The 21213-nt window shown below is 37.6% G+C and overlaps 1 protein-coding gene across 14 annotated transcripts in view; it reads left to right on the forward strand.

Annotated features, from left to right (window-relative positions):
- Nucleotides 1-21213, forward strand: part of DOCK9 (dedicator of cytokinesis 9) — a 136402-nt gene that overhangs the window by 22556 nt on the left and 92633 nt on the right. For 8 of the 14 annotated variants that reach the window (XM_074859371.1, XM_074859384.1, XM_074859374.1 and 5 more), the window contains exons 2-3: nt 13301-13417; nt 19897-19986. In XM_074859371.1, the coding sequence (XP_074715472.1) occupies nt 13301-13417; nt 19897-19986 (207 nt within the window). Of the gene's footprint in view, nt 1-6854; nt 7133-12916; nt 12986-13300; nt 13418-19896; nt 19987-21213 lie in introns of those variants that run through there. The other 6 variants (XM_074859370.1, XM_074859375.1, XM_074859377.1 and 3 more) reach the window with 3 other exon arrangements.

A 21213-nucleotide genomic window follows, 5' to 3' on the forward strand; every position in this document is an offset into this window, starting at 1 on the left:
GACATGTATGAGTACAGCATCTAATATAGTTTTTCATGGGTCACTTGAATGAGAGCGCTTCTTTTACCTTCTTTCATCTTACAGATTTGGGTGAATAAATACCTGGTGTCTTATGTGCTGACTTGTAGTTTTGGCTAAATCTCCTAATGGTTTCTGAGGACTCTTTTGTTTGACCTTTCATTAGACTCCTTTGGTATGCTCGAATGTCCATCTCTGCCCTCTCAATAGGGGAAATTGCAGCACAAATTCACCAAATGTGTAGTTCCTGCAGCAAATATACTTACTTCTTCAAAAGGTGCACGTGGGAGGAATATCAGGCATAGGTTGACAGGCGCTCAGTGCACTGGCATGCAAAAAATATGATTAAACATTGTATCTTCAGGAAAAATTATCTGAGGATAGTTGGTCAAGTCTACATGCATAAGCCATTGTTCATCCATGACAATATAGGCTGGACTAGCACAGAAAGATATCTGACGCCAAAAATATGGCATTAGGTTGCATCCAGGTAGAAAACATGTTCCCTTTGAACGTAGCAGCAGGGGATCTTGGGGGGGCTGGATATCCTCTTTGAAAGCAAGCAAAATGTCTGGAATTAAAAAAATCCCAAACAGCACAACCCTAATCAACAAAAAAACCCCACAAACCTAAAACCAACCCCCCTAAAAACCAAAAAACCCCTTTAAAGCATTATATGATCTTAAGGAATGGGAAGAAGACTTCTGTGGTGGAGAAGCTGCATGGGTGGTGCTTTCAAGCCTGGAGTCTAGACTTCATGAACACACAGGAAGGAGTTCACTTCTCTGCTCTTTCTTCCTGATTAATACTTCCTTCCACCTGCATTAGGAACAGCCTGAAATGCTCATTTGAATCATCTACAGATGCAGGTATCCTATTCTGTCATGAAATTAAATACAATTAAAGTAAAGTTGGGAGCTAGCTGCTAAGTCTTGCAATGTTCTTCTTTCTTAGAACTCTACAGTGTGAGGTCCAAGAGGTTTGTATTTCAGCTTAGAGGTAAACCAAGATGCACTCTTACTTCAGCTCAAGGGCAGATTAGGTGAATTAACAATCTCCTCAAGGAGCAAATTGCTCCTGAAAAAGATTGGTGTTACACAGTGGGAAGACCCCTACCTCAGGCTTTTTTGGCACAGAACTGCTTCAGTTTGAGAGATCTTCAGGCTTGGGGTTGTGACTCGCTTTTTATCTTTGATTTGGTGTCTCTGCTGTCCTGTTAGTTTCTGATAATTGTAAGGTACTATCCAGGTAGGGGAAAAAAGCCATCTTCAGTCCAATACTGTTCTTGCAGTCAGTCTGCTTGTACATGCCCTGTCTATAAGGAGGTATATCAGAACGATGGTTAAATCCTTTAGCAGAAGTACAATTTTAATCTTGAAGTTTCCTATCCTGACTAAATTCTACAGATTTCTTTTCTTCTTTCATTTCTTTACCTTGGGACCATAAGGAAGTCAGGTTTTTCCTGAAAACAGGATATCTATTAAGATGGTATGAAATTAATTGGTCACTAGTTAGTCAAGTAAGTGCACTTTTAAGTTGATACTTAATAGGTAACAGTATGCAAAAGTGTGACATGGACAAGACTTGAGTTAATCTATATTTTGCTTAGCTCTGCTGTGATTTTAAACAGTTTGCATTTGTCACAGAGTGAGAGTGTCCAAATTAAGGTGCTGTATCTTATCTGACAGATAGTAATGTCTACCTGAAGGATATTAATGAGCTATGCCATGTTGATGTTAGCAATTTCAGCCAAATTCTTATTCCATGAAATAAAGAGCTTTTAAAAAAATGCATTGTGCAGAACCATTATGGTTGGAGGCACTGACTGGGAGAATCCTTTAGCTTTATGCTGCCACTAAAACAGGCAGATAGTTTTTTATTCCAGCTTCTTGAGAAATAATACAGACGTGTACATTGGTGTTAGCTTTTTTCATCAATGGAACCTACTTATGATAGAGACCTCTTCTATGTGGTATCTCAGCATCTTTGTCCTGTCCAGGCTGCTTGACTGTCTCCCTAAAAATAATGTTTTGAGAGTAATTTTAATTGTAATGCAAAATTTGAGATTTGTATGATTCATTTTGATATAAAGAGATCCCTCTCCAAAGAGGGATGGTGATTTTACCTATTCCAGAATGGGCTTAATTCTTGCTTTACCAAGGAAAGACAGTGGAATGGGAGTCTTTGAGTTTATAGTGTTGACAACATGAAAATTTATGTAATATGTAGCACACTCATATCTGTCTTATGCTTTTTTTTTTTTTTTTCCTCGTCCCTTGCTAGAGAATATACTCTCTATTGGTGGGACTGCAAGTTACATGTTTGTGGAGGAGGAATGAGTCTTCCTAACTGACTTTCTTTGACTTCATTTTAATTTCTTGTGAATTCATTCAATTCAGATTTCATCTGGATATAGTGTGTATGTCAGGGAATTGCCAGGTGAATTGCATGCTGCATTCCATCTGCTATCAGCTGGCTGAGCCTTTCTCTTGAACTCATGAATATATTCTGCCAGGGCAAGTGCATATCTGTTGGCCTCTTCTGAAACTCAGCAGTATTAAGATATGTATAGCTGCAACACTGAATCTTCCACTGACATGTAAAATGTTATGCCTTTTAATACAGCTGCAAGGCAGGCTGCCAAGTGTGGGAGGGCAGTGCTGGAATATCTCTTACTAACTAATACAGATGAGAGCAAGAAGTATTGGCTTTTAATGGTGCTGGCATTCTGCTAAAGTGGGTCCATATTTTCATATGAGCTACTGCCTTAAAAACCCAACCGAACCCAAAACCCAGCCAACCAAAAAAACCCCACCCCAAACCCCCCCACAAAACAAAGCATCAAAACCCCTCCAGTCATTCATCCTTCTAATTCTTGGAAGTTATTTGTTAAGAGATGCTGTGAGTTGCCAGGGAATTGAAAGAGCCACAAAGGAGTAGGGAACAGGTGTTTTCACATATACAGGGCATGCAAGCCTACAGCAAGATTATTCCTTCCTCCCTTCCTCGCCCCAGTTACTACAAGTTAAGCAACAGTTCTTTCCCTAGAACAGCTAACAGAGACAAGTTTGATAGCTGTAATTATAGCTGGTAGATTTAGTGAATGCTGATATTGGCCACTCAATAGGGTTTAGTGATCTTGATGCAGATTGTAACTGGGACTTGGAGCAAAAGAAGTGTTGTTAAACCAAACTACTCGGGTTTTAGCTTGTTCCTGCAGTGAGGCCGGGGGTAGTCATCCTTTCTTCCACTGAAGTTCAGAGGAAATTCTCTTATGCTGCTTGTTCCTTTGCTGTCACTTACTCCTCTTCATTGTGTGGTATTGTGCATTAGGAAAGCAAGCTCTTGGAGTGGAAAGTGACTTGAAGAAATAAGAGGGTATATGCAGGGAACTTATCTTTCAGGCAGCAAATTTGCTGGATGAATCACTAAGGTATGCTGGAATACTGAGAACTCTTTTACCTATGTAATTTTGTAATTACATTGGTGATTCCTGAAGGGTAAATAATGCAAGAAGGAAGCCAACTATTTGGCTATTGGAAATAATATGAACAGTACTGTTGTTAAAAGTACCGTGGGAAGTCCTTCAAGCCACTGTGTTTGTAAAAAGATGAAATGCATTGTTTCTGTAATAGTCTGAGTTATTTTGCCAATAGGTCTTTCTTTGGCTGGTAATTTCCTGCAATTTTTGGGAAGCCATGTTGGAAATGCAATCGAATAACTTTTGTACTTTGACATTCTTTTTGTACATGCATTGTTTTCCTGGATTCTCTGTTGAGCCTTATTCAGGTAACTGCCTGATACAGCAAATTGAGCAGTATCTTTTCTTTTTTTTTTTTTAATTGCAGTTAAATGGTTTAAAACTACAGGTCATGCAACAAGAGGATAAATTTTCAGCATGCCTTGAAAGTCCTATTTTTTATCTTTCAATTCTTGAATTATGATGTGTTATTGGTAAAATTTTTTAATACACCTCTTTAATAAAGTAACTTACCTTTTTTTGACTGTGTGGTGCCTGAGTAAAAAGTATCTTTCATGTTTGGTGTATTGTGGGGTTTTTTTGGTCTGGTCCCCCCCCCCCCCCCCCCCAATTTTTTGTGAATTAAATTATTGAGGTAATCACTAAGTCCTCAGCAGAAAATAAGTGTTGGAAATATACATCAATTTAGCAATTAAGGTCTGTTTCATGCAGGATGTAGCTCTGGAGGTACTGCTTCATACATTTGTTGTTGTTGTTAAATAAAAGAATCTCTTCTAACCATTCAGTAGGAAAAAATAACTTCTGTATCTTTAAACTGATGTTATAAAAGTGTTGGCTTGTTGGTTTTCTTTTTGTCTCTCATCATGTTTTGAGAATAGGGAGAATGATGGGGAAAGAAAATCACATTTATACTGAATTAAAGTAATCCAGATGCATTCAAGGGAAGTAGCTGACCAGGATAAAACAATGTTGCAGTTTAAAAGTAGAATTCTTTGTTACATTAACCAGAAGAAATACTATTTAAAATGTATAATATTTTGAAGTCTCTATTAATGTGTTTGCAAGTACCTTGTGCATAATAAGGCTGTGCATTTCTGGTTGAATTTAAATATAATTGCAGCCCACCTCAATGAAACAAATTCCTGTTTGGCAGCTGCATCCTCAAATAATGGTATAATTTAGTCTAAGCTGTTCTGTACTTCCGTTTTCTGAAAACAAAAGGGGCTGGTGCAAAATAAAAGTAAATGTAACTAAATGTTCTTGAACTATTGTCTGCCGTGATTTACACAGGAAGATCTGTTTTTGTAAATTTGACTAAACTGATAGTTTCCTTCTTAACTCTTAAAGAAGCTTTATAGAGTATGGTTTTCTAGAGTTTGGTGTCTACATATTAGAGAGACTGCTTAAAAAGTAAATGCATTGAACTTGTTTTTCCTATAAAAAAAGACAGAAGCATAGGAAATAATTATGTCTTGACTATTAGTTAATTTCATTATTTCAGTCCACTCATTAGAAATGTGCTTGTGTTGTTGATGGGATGGGCAAACTCTTTGTCAGACTCAATTTCACGATTGCAGTAAGCTGAAATAACAATATTTTATGCAGGTGTGAGAGCAGAGAGAAGGGGAAGAGAAAGGGATATTAACATCTTATGTTAGGTCTGAAGGGTAAGGAACTGGTACCTGAAGTTTCCTTCTTAAAAATACTCACAATAAAAGAGGATGTTTGTGCTTCTTTACAACTTGATCTGCTTTCTGCAGATTAAGGTGACTTTCTGTTCTATTAGAGAATAGACAAAAATTCATGTCAAGTTAAATTTAGGATGTCAGTTATATTGAACAGAGATAATTAACTGTCCAAAAAAGTGGAGCAGAGTTGAGAATTGAATGGAGGTGGTGGCTCAGTTTCCACAGCTGTCTGGTTGCTGTAGTGGACAGGGAGTCTAAAATAGGGATGTGCTTCTCTGGGGAGTTGAATTTTCTCTCAGATGTATTTTTGCTTGGTAAATACAGCCACTGAGGTTTGTGTATGTGGAAGCTGCAACACATTAGTGTTAAAAAGAAACAAAGGGAAAACCAAAACACCCCTCTCAAAACCTGGAGAAAATTGCTCACCACAGTTCACTTTTTTTTCAGGAGGAATTTAGTATACAATCATATGCTAAAACTACTGCACTGGGAGAGCTAGGTTAGTCAGACCTTCAAAATGACAACTAGGTTGCGTACAAAATTGCTTTGCATTACACTAAAGAATTGTACAGAAATGATCCCGATAAAAGTTGCTGCCTCTTATTTTGCCAGTGTGTATATGCTGAACAGTGTCTGTAAGTAATGGTATAGTAGGAGAGTAGATTGGATTACAGAAGCAAAGTTGAAGCATGACTTCGAGTTTATGTTGTAGTTAAGGATGGAAATAGAAGATACAAACCGCAGAGCACTGTGTAGCCTTGCTCAAGAGACGCTTCTGAAAACTGTTCACAAGACAAGGGAGACACCCCCCCCAGTGTTCTGTACTGCCAGCGAAAAGAAAATCCTAGTGATGGCTGGCTGGTCTTCATGGCTAGAGAGCTGAGGTCTCTCAAGTGACTTCAATCAAAACGTGTGAAGATTTTGTTGCATTGTCCTCCTAGTGTGTTTTTGGAGGGTGATCAGTGATGCACGTCTACAGTGCTGGAGGGTTCTGAGGAGGGAGGAGTGAGCTGAGAGCACTAATAATGTGCAAGACAGAAGTGAGCTAACTGGCTCAAGCAAGGAGAGAGGCTGAGGGAGACTGGTAGTTTACTTGAAGAGTTAAGTGCTTAAAAGTTGCAGGTATAAAGAGGGTTTTTTGAGTTGTATTTCTGAGTTAGTATCTTTGTAGAGTATATAAGATCTTTACCATGAAGACAATTTGATGTTAAGGTAAATTTTTAATTTGGATTTAGCACTAAGATTAAAAAGAGCATCCCCACCACACCCCCCCAAAAAAGACCAACTTATCTGTTTGGGGCATTGGTCCTGGAGAATGTACTCTCTTAGTGACTGATTGTTGATAGCAACTGAGTAAGTGATATTTATTTAAAAAAAAAAAAAAGTAACACTGAGGGTTTTATACTTCTAAAGAGGCCCAATTGTCAAAAAGTGGTTAATTTGTACAATAAAAATATTTTTAAAATAACATTGAAGCTTTGCTTTTATAAGTGCTGTAAAAGACTTGGACTGTTTTACATGGTCATTTTAGAAATGCACATTCTCTTTTGTTTGACTCGTAACCTTAAGGCATTAAAATGGATCCACCTTTTTTTTTTTTTTTTTTTTTTTTCCAGAAGAATACAACATGCTTAGGGGCTGGCCTTTGTCTGTCATGCATTCCCACCATGACAGATATAGCAAACTGCAGCTGAGAAGTTAGACTAGTTTGTACTTTCTGCTGCTTGTGCTGGGGAAAAAAGCTATTGTTTTCACTGGATCACTGGCATGTTCATTACTTTGATGCCAAAAAGCATAGGGTTTTGCTGCTGTTTGTATTTTCAATCAAAGAATGCAGGCAAGAACAAACAGAAATCCTAAGAAAGAGCTTATTATAGAGTCTCCACAGCAGTGCAAGGATGGAGGTCCTTGTGAAGTAGAAGTGGAGAGTCCTGTGGTACTGCTGGTAAGAATTGTTTAAACAAGCTATCTCTTCCCTTTAATAATTCCAGTTCTGTCTGCCAGTGAAAAACTGCTTAATGTGCCACTAATGAGAAGTTCCAGCAGTCTTACTTGTGAAGAAGGTGTGTTTAAGATTTAGGTTTGATTATTTGTGTGCTGTCTGCCTTTTTAATTAGTTTTTGATGTTCTGGTTTACCAAGTCTTTGGTTCTCTCTGAGTGTGACTTTGGGATTTGGTTTTCATAGTAGCTGCTTTTAAGTGTCTGTTCTGTCTAGCATAGTTGTACAGATCTTTAAACCTAGCATGAAATCTGCTTATACTTTAAAATACATTCTTACACAAATATTTTTTAACTGTCCAGCATATCTTTCAATTAAAATATATTTGAACTCTCCAAAGACTGTGTGTGTAATGGTTAAACTTTACTTAACTGTTCTAAGAACTGTCTAAATAATTCAGGTGTACTTCTGCTAAAGGATCTATTTTTCGGTGCCCTCAGTGCACATTATGTAGGAATTTAAAGTTCTAAAGTAGCTTCCAGTAAGGGAAAAGGGAATATTTCTTTGTGGGGGAAGTAACCAAATAAGAACATTTCTTTAATATTGCTGCACACTTAGTTCTGTTGGAATTTTAATAGTACAGCAAGAGAACATAATAAGCAAGCTGTAATGAATCCACCAACTCTCTTGAGTGAGGACAATAAACCTTTTCAAATAACAGAGGGGGATTGTTAAACTAATAACTTATATATCAGTAGAAAGAAGTACTTTGATAGTTCTTACTAAACTTCTAATTTTACTTAGTAATATCTCATACGTAATTACTGAATTAAAGGCTGACAGTCTCCTCTTTTTTTTTTTGTCTGGCTGTGGTTGAAGTTAGTGGGAGCTGTGATCCTCAAATTATGGTCCCCCCCTTTGAGCTTCACGCTATGCATTTAAGAATTGAAACATTTTCACTATTTATATTTAGTAATACACATCTGTAACTTCATGGGAATTGTTACTGGATATAACTGAAAGTTTGCGTGTGTGTTAATAAGACAAATTTTCTTTTCATTTACATTGTTTTCTTTAGTTTCATTCTATTCAGAGCAGTTGTTAGTAAAACGTGGGGTTTTTTGTATGGGTGTGTTCTGGTTTCTGGTCCAGATTTTCATCAGTACAATATGAGCTAATCTTGTGTGTACTTTCCTGCCTTTGGAATGTTTAACTTTATTTAGAACTGTTTTTATTCCCCCGTGAATACTCAGAGAGGATATTAGTGTTTCTGCAGATACTTAGAGTACTGCAGTTGATCAGCAAGCATATGTACTTACTTAAAAAGTATAAAACATTGCTGTGTTTACTTACAACAATGTACGAAGTACATCCTTATAATTTTCCAGGTACTACTTAAATTAAAGTTCATGGATTAATACCTCTAGTGCTTGCCCTCCCTTTTTTAATTTTCAGATGAAGTGGGTGCATTCAAAAGAAAGGTCAATATTTCAAGGTTCCGTATAGGTCACATAAAAAATATCTTTGCTGTCATTTCAGTTGCTATTTTAGTCTTAATCTGTTACATATATAGAGAAGCATATATATGGCATATAATTATAGATGGTATAATATCCCTTTTTGCTTCTGCTTTTGTCTCATATATTGAGGAAAACTAGATGAAATGGTGCAAGGACACTTTGGACTAAGTGTACTGCTAGGCTCAAAGCAAAAAGTAGGGCGCTATGTTTCAGTTAACACCGGCATTTTGGTCAGTTTTTATTTAATTGGTTGTGATGTTACAGTAGATTTTTACTGCCACAGTGAAAGTAGGTATAGGGTGCAGTAAGGTAATAAGTAAGACTGGTAAGATTGCTAGTTGGTGTAACAAAAGGTAACTTCTTGTTTTCTGGATTACAAACCTTAGAATTGCATTAGATAGCAATCCTCAAAATCATTTGGAACAGGAAGCTTCTGGTTTACTCTAGTAATACATCTCATCGACTATTGCCTAAAACATTCTTTCACGTGTGGATTCCTTTTGTATGGGCAATTATGATGTGATTTACCTAGCACTCAAATTTTTTGAGGATTCTTTATGAAGACGAGACAATCAGTTGTCAGGTCTTCAAGGAAGCAACAAGTTTTTTGTGATATTCATTAAATTCTTTTAAATGTAGTTCACAGAGAGTGTGCTAGAGTCTTGAGGGAACTGGGTATTTATAACTGTGAGCATCCCATGTGGTACTGAAACAATGCTATTTGATTGAGCCCTGTGCCTGAATTAACTTTTCCTAGATAGGTGCATAGGTTCACAAATGGAGTCAGCTGCTGTTTTCAGTGCCAGTATGTTAGTACGTGTGCTCTCTTGTTTTCCTGTGATTTGAATTAGATTGTGTCATAACTTTGCTTTTGAGGTTAACGAGAAAAAAGAGCACATGGAAAAAAAGCATTTAGATTTTCCGGGTGGTGCCTCAGAACCTTACATAGGATGAACTGCTGTTATGCTAGCTGTTGTAGAAGTTACCAAATTAGTGCATGTGCTGTCCAGTTGCATTTTGATAGTCAGAAGTAATGTGCTTATCAAAACGGATGGTGTTTCTGGGAAGTTGGAACTTCTGGAGGCCATCTTCCTGCTTGGAAACACACTGGCAGTATAAAAATGTAAGGCACCTGAGCTCTTCTGTCCAGCAGAGCATTGCCCAAGTCTGAGTCTAGTGTTAAAAGTTTCTGTGCTGAGAAGAGAACTTCATAGGAGACAGCATGCTTACTTTACAACTGAAGGTAAAGCAAATCACAGAGGAGGCTAGAAATTAAACTGCAACTGCATCCATATGAAAAACCTGAGGTAAATACTGGCAATACAGAAGGTCTTATCAAAAGGTTTGAGCTCTGAAAAGTGTTCTTATGTTTAAATGGACCTTGACCATCAACAAAATACTTCTCATAAATAAAAGCACAGTGCTTTGTAATTTTAGGCTGTGTTCATTGAGTTTTGGAAACCCCCATTCTCTTCTGTTACAGCTCCCTGAAGACTTGGGTGAAGAATATAAGAAGAGTTTTCAGGCTTTCAGGTTAAACTGGGCTTTTAAAAAAAAAAAAAAAAAAATAAAAATTACTGTTTTTTTAAAAAAAACACTGTGCAAAAAAGCCTGTATAACTGCCCACTCTTTGTATGGTTCACTGTGTCTGCAAGCCCCAGTAAGCACTTCTGGTCTGTTTATGTAAGCCTGAGAACAGGTGACTTAATGCATTTCATTTTTTCAAGTCTTAGAGACTTAAGTTTGGAATTTGTCAATGCAAGCATATTGTTGCTAAATACATGCATAGCGGTAGTTTTTACATCAACCTATAGCAGCTTATTCCCACCCACTGCCCCAAAGTTTACATCACAAAGTTAACCATACCTAAGAAAGGTGATAATAAGTAATGTAATATTTAAGAATAAGCTCTAAGATACATATAATTTTTTGAATGGATTTTTAAGTTGATTAGAAAATAACCCAATATGGGCAATTTATTTTGAGTTTACTGTGGTTGTGGGATAATAAGATACAGGGAGCTGTTACCCATGTTTAGTATTAAATAGTCTTACTATTTGTCCAAAGTGGCTTGCCTCAGGCCAATGTTGAGAAATACGTAACACCATATATTCATCAATTTATATGCTGTGTTGCCTGCTAGTGCTTGTAACTCCATTCTACTCTTTATGGGGACTTGTTAATTTGCAGGTATATGTGCTAACTATGTTTTTATAAGGTAAATGATGTTTTGTAGCATAAGGCTAACAGTACTCAGTATGCCTAATGTGACCATCCTTTGTTTTGTGAGAAGACAAGAGGAAGACAACATTTGTCTCAATTTAAACATGCAAGAAAAAAAATATACTGTTTTTTTTTCCTGTAATATATAATGTAAGCAATCATTGAACTCCTAACTTAAAATTCCTTTTATCTGATGGCTTTTGACACTGCTTGTCCAAATATATAAACCATATTCTGCAGATTAAAATGGTTACCATGTGGGTGTCATGGCTGCTGTTTTGAAATGCTTCTTATTTCTGGTAAGTTTCCATGCCTATAATACATTGGCAAAAGAACAAGTTGTATGGCAGACACTGCTGTTTTACCTTCCTACAAATATGGCATTGGCTAGTTCAAGTGCTGGATCCCATAAAGCCCTATGCTCTTAGCATTTCCTTAGGCTACAGAACTAAAAATATTGTTTGTTGCAAATTAATAGGAACAGTTAAGCCTTGTTCGAAAGACTGACTTTTAGTGCCTATAAACTTGATCTTGCCGTTTTGACTGGGCTGAGTTTTATCTGTGTCAGCTGGTTCATAAATCATGTTCAACAATACTATACCTACTCAGTGTCTTTTCTTTTATATTACATGAAATAATAGACCGGAAAATCTTTTTTTTTTTTTTTTTTTTTTTTTTTAAGAAAAGCGAGAGAGAGAATCTGCTTCCTTGTGATGTTGTAGGTTTGGCTAAATGCCGATGTCAGTATGCTGTTTATTGTTTTCTTTTTTCATATCTGGTTCAACTGATAAAACATCCTCTTCCTTTTGAATCTGACAAATGACTAAGAAAGAAATGAGTCACTTTGAAGAAACCTGGGGAAGCAAATTCTTCCTTAATTTTCACAGAAATTATATTTCTGCAAATCAGGTACTCTACTGATTATGTAGGAAGATAGTGTGGTTTTCTGGTACCACTAACTACCTCTATGACCCATTGACTTAGAGGAGAGGGGTATATTCAGGACCTCGGCTCCTGAGAACTTTTGATTCTTTAAAAGCTTCCAGTGAATAATCTTGTACTTGCTGCATGTAAGCAAAATGTGAGTGAAGCTCATTTTCTTTCAAGATTCTCTTTTATCAATTTTATGGTTGTGGTGGACCTGTTTTGTGGCTGTAGGGTAGAGACATGCATTTGCAATGAATTGGATGCTTTCTGAAGTTGCAGTACATGCATCTTTGGTTTTTGAATTAGCTGTGCTAGAGAAGTGATTTTTGTGTGTGTGTGTGCACCCGTTAAATAATTTTACTTACAATGTTTTTAAAAGTAATCCTTTTCCTCAATTTTTGCTGGAAAAATGAGAGGAGCCAGAGCTAGCTTTCTTCCACTCTTCACCTATTGCATTCCCAAGAGAATTAACAGAAGGATGGATGTAGCTCTTCAGCACCAGGGAGAAGTGGATGAAAATGCTGCTTATGTGCAGCACCACATAAAAATCCATTACCCATCTGAGGTGACAGCTTTCCTTGGCTACCGGGTAGTGGAATTGCTGTGATCTATCTGCTTGCTAGTTCAGACAGTAGATGTCCTGATATGTGAACTTTCTGACTGTATTGACCGTGTATATATTTCTTCTTTCCTTTAAAAGACTCCCCAAATTGTATTTTAAGTATATCAAAATATGTAGCCTGAATTAACTTTTTTTTAAGGACATTGGAAACATTGTGAGCTGCACTGAATCTGAGTAGCAGAATTCAAAAATGTTTTTGCAAGAGCTTTTAATAAAGATGGAGTTTCATGTTCTGTTTAGTAATCTGAATCTCTCCTGTTTCTGAAAGGGTGCCATCAGCCCCCATCTATTGGCATGAGTGGTGATGCAGCCATCTGACTGGTGTTTCAGAGAGCCAATCTAGCTGAGAGCTCTAGTGACTGAAGAAAACTACTCATGCTATTAAGGGGAAGCAAGTGGCCTATGGGAATTTTGAAAAAACTATAGAGAAGAAGGAGTATCAGTTAGCCTACACCTACAGCAGGTTACTGCTGAATTAAAACAAAGCTCAATCTTTGCTTTCAATTAAGATTGTTTTAATCCCTGATAAACCCAGACAAGAGCTTTCTGGGCAATGTCAAGCAAAGGTAACCACCAATGTAAGAGACTAGTAATTTCTTTGTATTTTTTTTCAGTGAAAATACATACATGATTTTTCTGATAAGCTCTGATTTAGTGTGTTTTGTGAAATAGTTCTGTTTCTTCCTTCTGAGGCAATTAGTATGCTTGTCGTTGTAATTATCAGTTGTGCTTATCCATATGGTACAGTGTGACATGAAGTCTACATTTTGAATACGGTATTCTGCCAACTTTTTAAAGAGTAATTTCTTGAAGTGAGTCAACAATTGCAATTTTTCCTCAATATACTTGAATTTATTTTTTTTTTTTTTGTTTTCCCCTAGGCAAAACCAAAGCTCATAGAACCAATAGACTATGAAAATGTCATCGTTCAGAGGAAAACACAGATTTTGAATGATGGGTTACGTGAGATGCTGCTGTTTCCTTATGATGACTTCCAGGTAATTTAGCCCTTCCCCCTCCTTCTTTTTTTTTTTTTTTAACACAGATTTCTAGTAGTAGCAGTCATAAGAGGATAACTTCCCATTTCTTTGGTTTTTTTTAACTCTCTTTAGCTAAAAAAAAATAAATCTTTGTCATGAGTCCCTTTACACCGCTCAACTTATGCAATCAGGTTACAGAAGAAGAAATAGCACAATTTCTTCATCTGTTCAGATTATAAGGTCTACTTCTGCACCTCAGCAATTTTTACTTGCCCTTTGAAGTAGGTGATCAGTCATTTTTAGATATTTCCCCCCCTTTCTGACATAGGAAATCATGTGATGTTTTTTCAAAAAAAGCATCTGCTTTTTGTCTTTAATTCTTAAATTATTGATTTATTTATCTTTTTCCCTTTTTAACAGTGGAGGTCATGAACCTGTTCAAATGAAAGCTCAACTGCATGTTACCAGCTGAAATTTGGTTTTGGCAAAATACCCCCTGTATAACAGGGCTCTGACTTGATTAAGCCAGACTTAACCAAGATTTCTGATCATCTTGATATATTTCTATAAAATAACCATGTTTATATAAATTAATAGTTTATTTAAGTAGACTTTTTTGAGTGTTCTTGTAGATCCAGTTAGGATAACCACCAAACACCTTAGAGACTGGAGTTGGTGTAAACAGTGAGGAACGTCTTTCACATATGCCCACACCTGCAGTCAACATGTCTACCTATATTTGAAGAATATGCAGACATCTGAACTGTCTGTAAATTAGATACTTTTAGGGACTGTATCATGGTTGAAAACCTTAGAATTGTCCTGTAGAAACCTACCCGAAAAGCTGAGCACTTCATTCAGCCCAGTAGTTGAAGTGAAATTTGTTTATTATGAAGAAAATTGGTGATGAGTTGGTGTATTTCTACAGAAGGGCATATAAAGTCCCATAAATTACATGTGTTGAGTTTTCCATTAATTCTCTCTGTCCTGTTATTTACCTGAGTGCATTTGGACTCTGTTTTTAATATAGTCTGTGTACTTCAGTTGTTCATGTAAGAATCAGTGAAAATGTACTTGTACCCTTCCCACACTGAGTAAAAATTTTGGTTTTAACAAGCTACAGATATCTAGAGCGTAGTTTGGGCTTCATGTGTTCTCAGCCACATGTGAGAGTTTGAAGGACTGCAAGTAAGACTTTTTATGAAAGGAAGTTGAACTGCTTATAACATTATCTAATGATACGAGGGTTCAAATGCTAGATCACTCATGATAATGCCTTACACTAGGTATTGGCTTTGGGACTGAAGGACATGAGTGGGCTATACCACCCTGATCCCCTTCTACCGTGGAGCTCTTCAGTATTGCAGATCAAGAGGAATCAAGGATACTTCCGCTAAGCGTCCTCTTTTCCAATTGACTAGTTCATGTACCAGGGGTCATTCTGGTGAATATCTCTGAATTATCAATAGAGAAGAAACAAACCTATCCAGAATATCCTAAGGCATTTTGTTTGAGCAGTCTGTGGGATGTCTGAAGTGTTTAATTGCTGTTTCAAGTGGCTTCTTCTGCAATTCTTAACCTCAGGCCTGTATGACTGAAGCTGGTCCATAGCTCTCAGTCTGATCCTTTAAAGGATATGGCTCAATTTTGTTCACAAACTGTAATGTCTTTTGTCATCTTTTGTTCAGATTCTATGGACAGATTTTCATCAAGGCAGTCACTAAAGTGTGTTGCATCAGAGGTTTTCCTTCAGTTAGTCACAATTTTGGAACATAGTCAGACTTCCTGTTTCTTTATACCTCAGCAGTGTAATATCTGCATCCATTTTCTGGATTACGCCTATATAGCCTTTGGCAGAGTTTGATTTATATGAAGACTGGTTTGTACTATCAAACTTTATTATTATGCTATCAAATTTTTTTTTCCTTCTAAGATTTGCTGGCCCAAAGTCCAAATATTTTTATTGTACACATGACCCTCCAATACTACTTTGAGTTATCTAGCTTGTTTTCAACAACACAATGTATTTAAATCTGTCATTCAGTGTATTAAGAAAATATTACTAAGTCAGGCAACAGAAATCCCTTTATGTGCTTAGTTCTTTTATTTGCAGGTTAAACCTTTTAACCCTGTGCAGTTTTCCATAATCATATTTACAGGTTTGAAACCATTAGTCTTGATATGGTTGACAATATCACTTGAATCATTTAAATAATTACATGTTTTCTGTACTTGACATTCTGCTTCACATATATTTTTTAAATTACTTTTTCCTAATTTGTTGTGGTCACACAATGTGTGGGCAGCTCTTGGTAAGCCTTGGCTTAAATGTTTGGTGCTGTCCTCATCCTCCAGAAGATGAATTTAAAGTAGTGAGCTAGAATATTTTGAACTACCTGTATATGCACTTAGAACAGTTTGTAGGTGGAAATTCCTACCATTGTCTAAAAACGTGTTCAAACCATTTCCTCTTAGAACATTCAGTTTTTATTTTTACGAAGGTTTTCATTGCTCTTAGGTTAAACTGCTTACAATCTAAAAAACACTTGCCTAAAAAGGAAGCCAAGCCCTGTTAACTTACAAAGACATTAAGAGTAAGGCTTTTTTGTTACCAGCATGGCCCTAAAACTAACACTTAAAATGACACTGAAAATACTTACTTTTCAGCACTAGATACCACTTCTACAATTTTTGGTAGATTACAGAAGCAGCTATGTAGTTTCGAAGAGGTAGATTGATACCACTATTGAATTTGTGCTAAAGTTGAAATTATTTGGTAGAAACTGGAGACAAATATTTATGCTTAATTTGGGTAACTTTTTTTTTCAGGTAATGCAGTCAGATAACTGAAATGTAATTTAATAAGTGTGTTTTTCATATGATTAGTAACAATACTTGCAGGAATTCAGAGGCAAGATTTTTGTAACAAATGTTTTAATGTCTTGTTCTGTAGTCATGGTCAGTGTCGCATTCAGTTTGTAACTCTTACCACCTCAGAGAAGCTACATATTAAAGAAGAACTGATATGAATTGTTAGTCCATGTCCCCCGGGGCTCGGTTTGTCCCCCAGGGCTCGGTTTTGGGGCCACTCCTGTTTAACATCTTTATTGATGATCTAGACGAGGGGATCGAGTGCACCCTCAGTAAGTTTGCAGATGACAGCAAGTTGGGTGGGAGTGTTGATCTGCTCAAGGGTAGGGAGGCTCTGCAGAGAGATCTGGACAGGCTGGGGCAATGGGCTAAGGCCAAGTGTATGAGTTTCAATAAGGCCAAATGCCGGGTGCTGCACTTGGGCCACAACAACCCCCAGCAGCGCTACAGGCTGGGGGAGGAGTGGCTGGAGAGCTGCCAGTCAGAGAGGGACCTGGGGGAGTTGATTGACAGCCGGCTGAACATGAGCCAGCAGTGTACCCAGCTGGCCAAGAAGGCCAATGGCATCCTGGCTTGTATCAGAAATAGCATGGCCAGCAGGGACAGGGAAGTGATCTTACCCCTGTACTTGGCACTGGTGAGGCCGCACCTCGATTACTGTGTTCAGTTTTGGGCCCCTCACTATAAAAAGGTCATTGAATTACTCGAGCGTGTCCAGAGAAGGGCAACGAGGCTGGTGAAAGGTCTGGAGCACAGGTCGTATGAGGAGCAGCTGAGGGAACTGGGGTGGTTTAGTCTGGAGAAGAGGAGGCTGAGGGGAGAACTCATTGCCCACTACAACTACCTGAAAGGAGGTTGCAGAGAGCTGGGGATGAGTCTCTTTAACCAAGTAATGAGTGATAAGACAAGAGGTAATGGACTCAAGTTGTGCCAGGGAAGGTTTAGGCTAGATATTAGGAAGTATTTCTTTACAGAATGGGTTGTTAGGCGTTGGAATGGGCTGCCCAGGGAGGTGGTGGAGTCCCCATCCCTGGAGGTGTTTAAGAGTAGGGTCAACATAGCACTGAGGGATATGGTGTAGTTGGAAACTGCCAATGCTAGGTTAATGGTTGGACTAGATGATCTTCAAGGTCCTTTCCAACCTAGATGATTCTGTGATTCTGAGGTATTTAGAGTTTACGAAGTAAACTGGTCAAAACACGATAACTTATTCTGAAATGTTCAAAGAAATTTCACTATGACTTTTTTCTTTTAAAAACTATTTTGTGTTTTTCCTTTGGTCTTTAGCCAACTATTCTAAATAAAGACTTCAATTTTCTTTGGAAATTACCTTATAATACAGCTTTTGACACTTTCCATGCAACTTATAAGTCTCTTCTGGCACGTAGTAGCTTTAAGGGCATGACCTAACATACAGCATGCCATCTTTTCCATTAACTATTTTAAAACAATTTCTGTCACTGCTTCTTGATCATTTACCTCTGTGTAACATCTGAAGTAAGGATGGCCTGGGTATGTGATTGTTGAATGCTTTTCTCCCCATTTTTGCTGCATTTTGCACAGTCCCTATTTTACCAGTAAGATACAACACTTCATTAATAACCTTAATTGGTTATATAGAGTTTTATATATATATAAAAATATATATATAAACACTTGCACACTGTTGCAGCTTTTTAAAATTCCTTTCCCAATATTTTGAATAATCAACTGTTAATAACCATAATTTCAAGCATCCTAAGGGACGTGGAGGGCAAAGTGGTTTTGGGGGAAAATTTTACTAGCTCGTATTCAACAGCCAACTCTGCAAAGAGTGTCTGAGGAGAAGAAGATAATTTTTAAAACAGGTGTTGGCAGCGAGTATGTGGTGTCAGCAGCAGTATTTTGTACTTTCTCTGTTCATTGTAGCTGTTGAAACTTGTATAGAATAAGAGCATTGTCACTAGGTGGGGATTGCCAAATTCACAGAGCAGGAAGACAACCTTATCAGATGATAGAAACTTCTTGAATGCCTCCAAAGCAGAGAGAAAAATATAAAACACCCATGTTAAAAACATAGGAGGGAAAATGGCAAAAACTGAGAAATAACAAACCAAAATGGACATATCTGAAGACAGGTCAAATGTACTTGAGGAACATTGTGTGTTGGCTGGCTTCTGTCTCTCACCTTCATCTACTTTAGTTTTTTCCTCTAAAATACCTGCATGTGGACCTGTTGTTCAGTGTAGAATTGCTGAGGAAGATACCTTCCTACACCAGAGAAAACACTGGAAATTTAAGATCTGCCATTGTTTTCCTTCTAGTACTTAAAGGGGTCTTATAGGAAAGATGGGAAGGGACTATTTATCAGGGAGTCTAATGATAGGAAGAGGGGTAATGGTTTTAAACTGAAAGGGGGAAGATTTAGATTATAAAGAAGAAATTCTTCCCTGAGAGGGTGGTGAGACACTGAAACAGGTTGCCCAGAGAAGCTGTGGATGCCCCCTCCCTGGAAGTGTTCAAGGCCAGGTTGGACGGGGCTTTGAGCAACCTGATCTAGTGGAAGGTGTCCCTGCCCATGGCAGGGGGGTTGGAACTAGATGATCTTTAAGGTCCCTTCCAACCCAAACCACTCTGTGATTCTATGATTTTGCTATAGAAATGTAGGTGTTGGTACCTTATTTCCTCAAATGAAGTGAATAATTTTGAGAACTACTTCTTCAAGTGTGAGTTGGTTTGGGATTTTCTTTTTATGTAATATTTTGTGTATGAAAAAGTTACACATACTTATTTTTCATCTTGATAAAACTAAAGACTAATTTTATTGATTTATACTTTGCAGCATGTATAAACTTTTGTATAAACTGTGACCTGGAAAAAGGCCCACAATAGCTACACATTTATACATTTATTTTAAATACTTAAGTACGCATTGTGCTAAGACACCCCACTGCAAAATACTTGTCTTTCTTTCAGCAGTTCTTTAGTGCCACCTACAAGCATGTTTGTCTTAACAACCCTGGACATCTTGCTATTACTTTGCCCTAAAGCATGGGGAAGGGAACTAAGATGACTCGGAAAATTGCATGCCAGATTTTACACCAGTAAAATATATTACATTTTTAACCTCAGAAACAGAGCCAACTGTCAAGAACATGAAAATACCTTCTAGCCTGAGATAAGTAAAATGGGAAATCTAATTTCAAATTGGTTATACATTCCCAGATCCTAAGTAACATCAAGTCTCACTAGCAAATTCAACCTTGCGACAGAAGCACTTTGGAAATCTTAAACTATATCCATCGCAGTCTGCACTGATGGCAGACAGATTTACTATCTGTCTTCCATCAGGTTTTAAGCTGCAAGTACTCCTTGGCTGTGAGACTTGGTGAAATGTCCTTTCTGCTGTGGCCTTCTCTGAAACCTCAGCACATAGTGCTACTATCCTAAATCTCTGGGACTTGCTCAGAAAGTAGAATCAGTAAAAGACCCTCGTTAATTTGCATTAATTGGCTATTCTGAAGCGGCATATTCACAGGATGTTTTCTGCTGAGCTTCTGTCTTACAGTGATATAACTGAGTGTTGCCATAATGTGTCATCTTTCCTTCAATGGCAAGTTTCATTAATTGTTTTTGTTGTTTATCAGACAGCATTATTGAAGCGGCAGAGTCGATACATTCGTTCAACAGTTCCTGAAAATGCAGAGAAGGAAGCTCAAAGTTTGTTTGTAACTGAGGTAATATTGGAATTGCATGTGGCTGTGTGTAATAACGGTACTATACCTGAATTGTTTTTCTTCTGCTTCATTTGCCATTTAAAAACCAGGAAAAATAGCCCTTAAAAAAAGGTATATGTATTGCCATTTACTTGTCAATGATTTCAAGGAAAAAACTCCAGGAAAACCTAGTATTTTTTCCATTGGTGGCTGGAAAATAAGGATGACAGGATAGCTTTGAATTATTTTGTTTGTGTAATTGGCTTTTGCAGATGGTTCTCCCCCAACTTCTTTATGCTTTTGGCTTTCCCATGGCCATGCGTGATTTCCATACATAATATCAGGAGCAATAGTAAATCTGGAATGAATCATTGTAAATTGTTTTTCCTGATAAAATGTTTCACACCAGTCATTCATAGTTTGTTCAAAATAGTCTTGCACAGTTTGCTGCAACAGAGGTATTCAGAACTAACACTCGCAGAGGCCAGAGTTCATTATGACAGCTCAATTTGTATGGTACATGTAGAAGAAACATCCTCAGACCTAAAGTTTCTCATAACTGCTTTGCTTATGTTGACATTCCCTTGGTTCTGACTGTGGCGTTGCATTTCATCTAATGTCTTGTTGAAGCCTTTTAGGATTGTGAGGTTTACAATTTTTGTCTTTTATATATTATCTACTGGTTTGCTACTGATATACTTTAAGATGATATTTTAACATCGAAACAAGTAAATGTCTGTTGTAATTCCAAAAAAACTGAAGGAGCTCCAAATAGCTGAATCTTGCTCAAACCTCAAAGTGATTTATCCACAGTGATACAACCTAACTGTTGTGGTTTAAACCCAGATGGCAGCCAAACGCCACGGAGAACGGGGGAGAGAATTGGAGGGTTTAAGGATAGGGAGACTCGTAGGTTGAAATAAAGACAGTTTAATAATTGGAATAAAATAAAACAATAATAACAATAATAGAAAGTACAAACAGGTAATGCACAATTGTGATTGCTCACCACCCGCTGATTGATACCCAGCCTGTTCCTGGCTAGCGACCCTGGAGAAACCAAGATCCCAAAACTGCAATCCTGGAAGCGAGAGAGCTGCCCCGCCCTGCTTTCCTGACCAACCTTCCTCTACCTACTGAGCATGATGTTGTATGATATGGAATATTCCAGTGGCCAGTTTGGGTCCGTTGCTTTGGCTGTGCTCCCTCCCGGCTTCTTGGGCACCTGTGCACTGGCAGGACATGGGA

The sequence above is a fragment of the Strix uralensis genome, chromosome 2 (assembly GCF_047716275.1).
Source record: "Strix uralensis isolate ZFMK-TIS-50842 chromosome 2, bStrUra1, whole genome shotgun sequence".
Lineage (NCBI taxonomy): Eukaryota > Metazoa > Chordata > Aves > Strigiformes > Strigidae > Strix > Strix uralensis.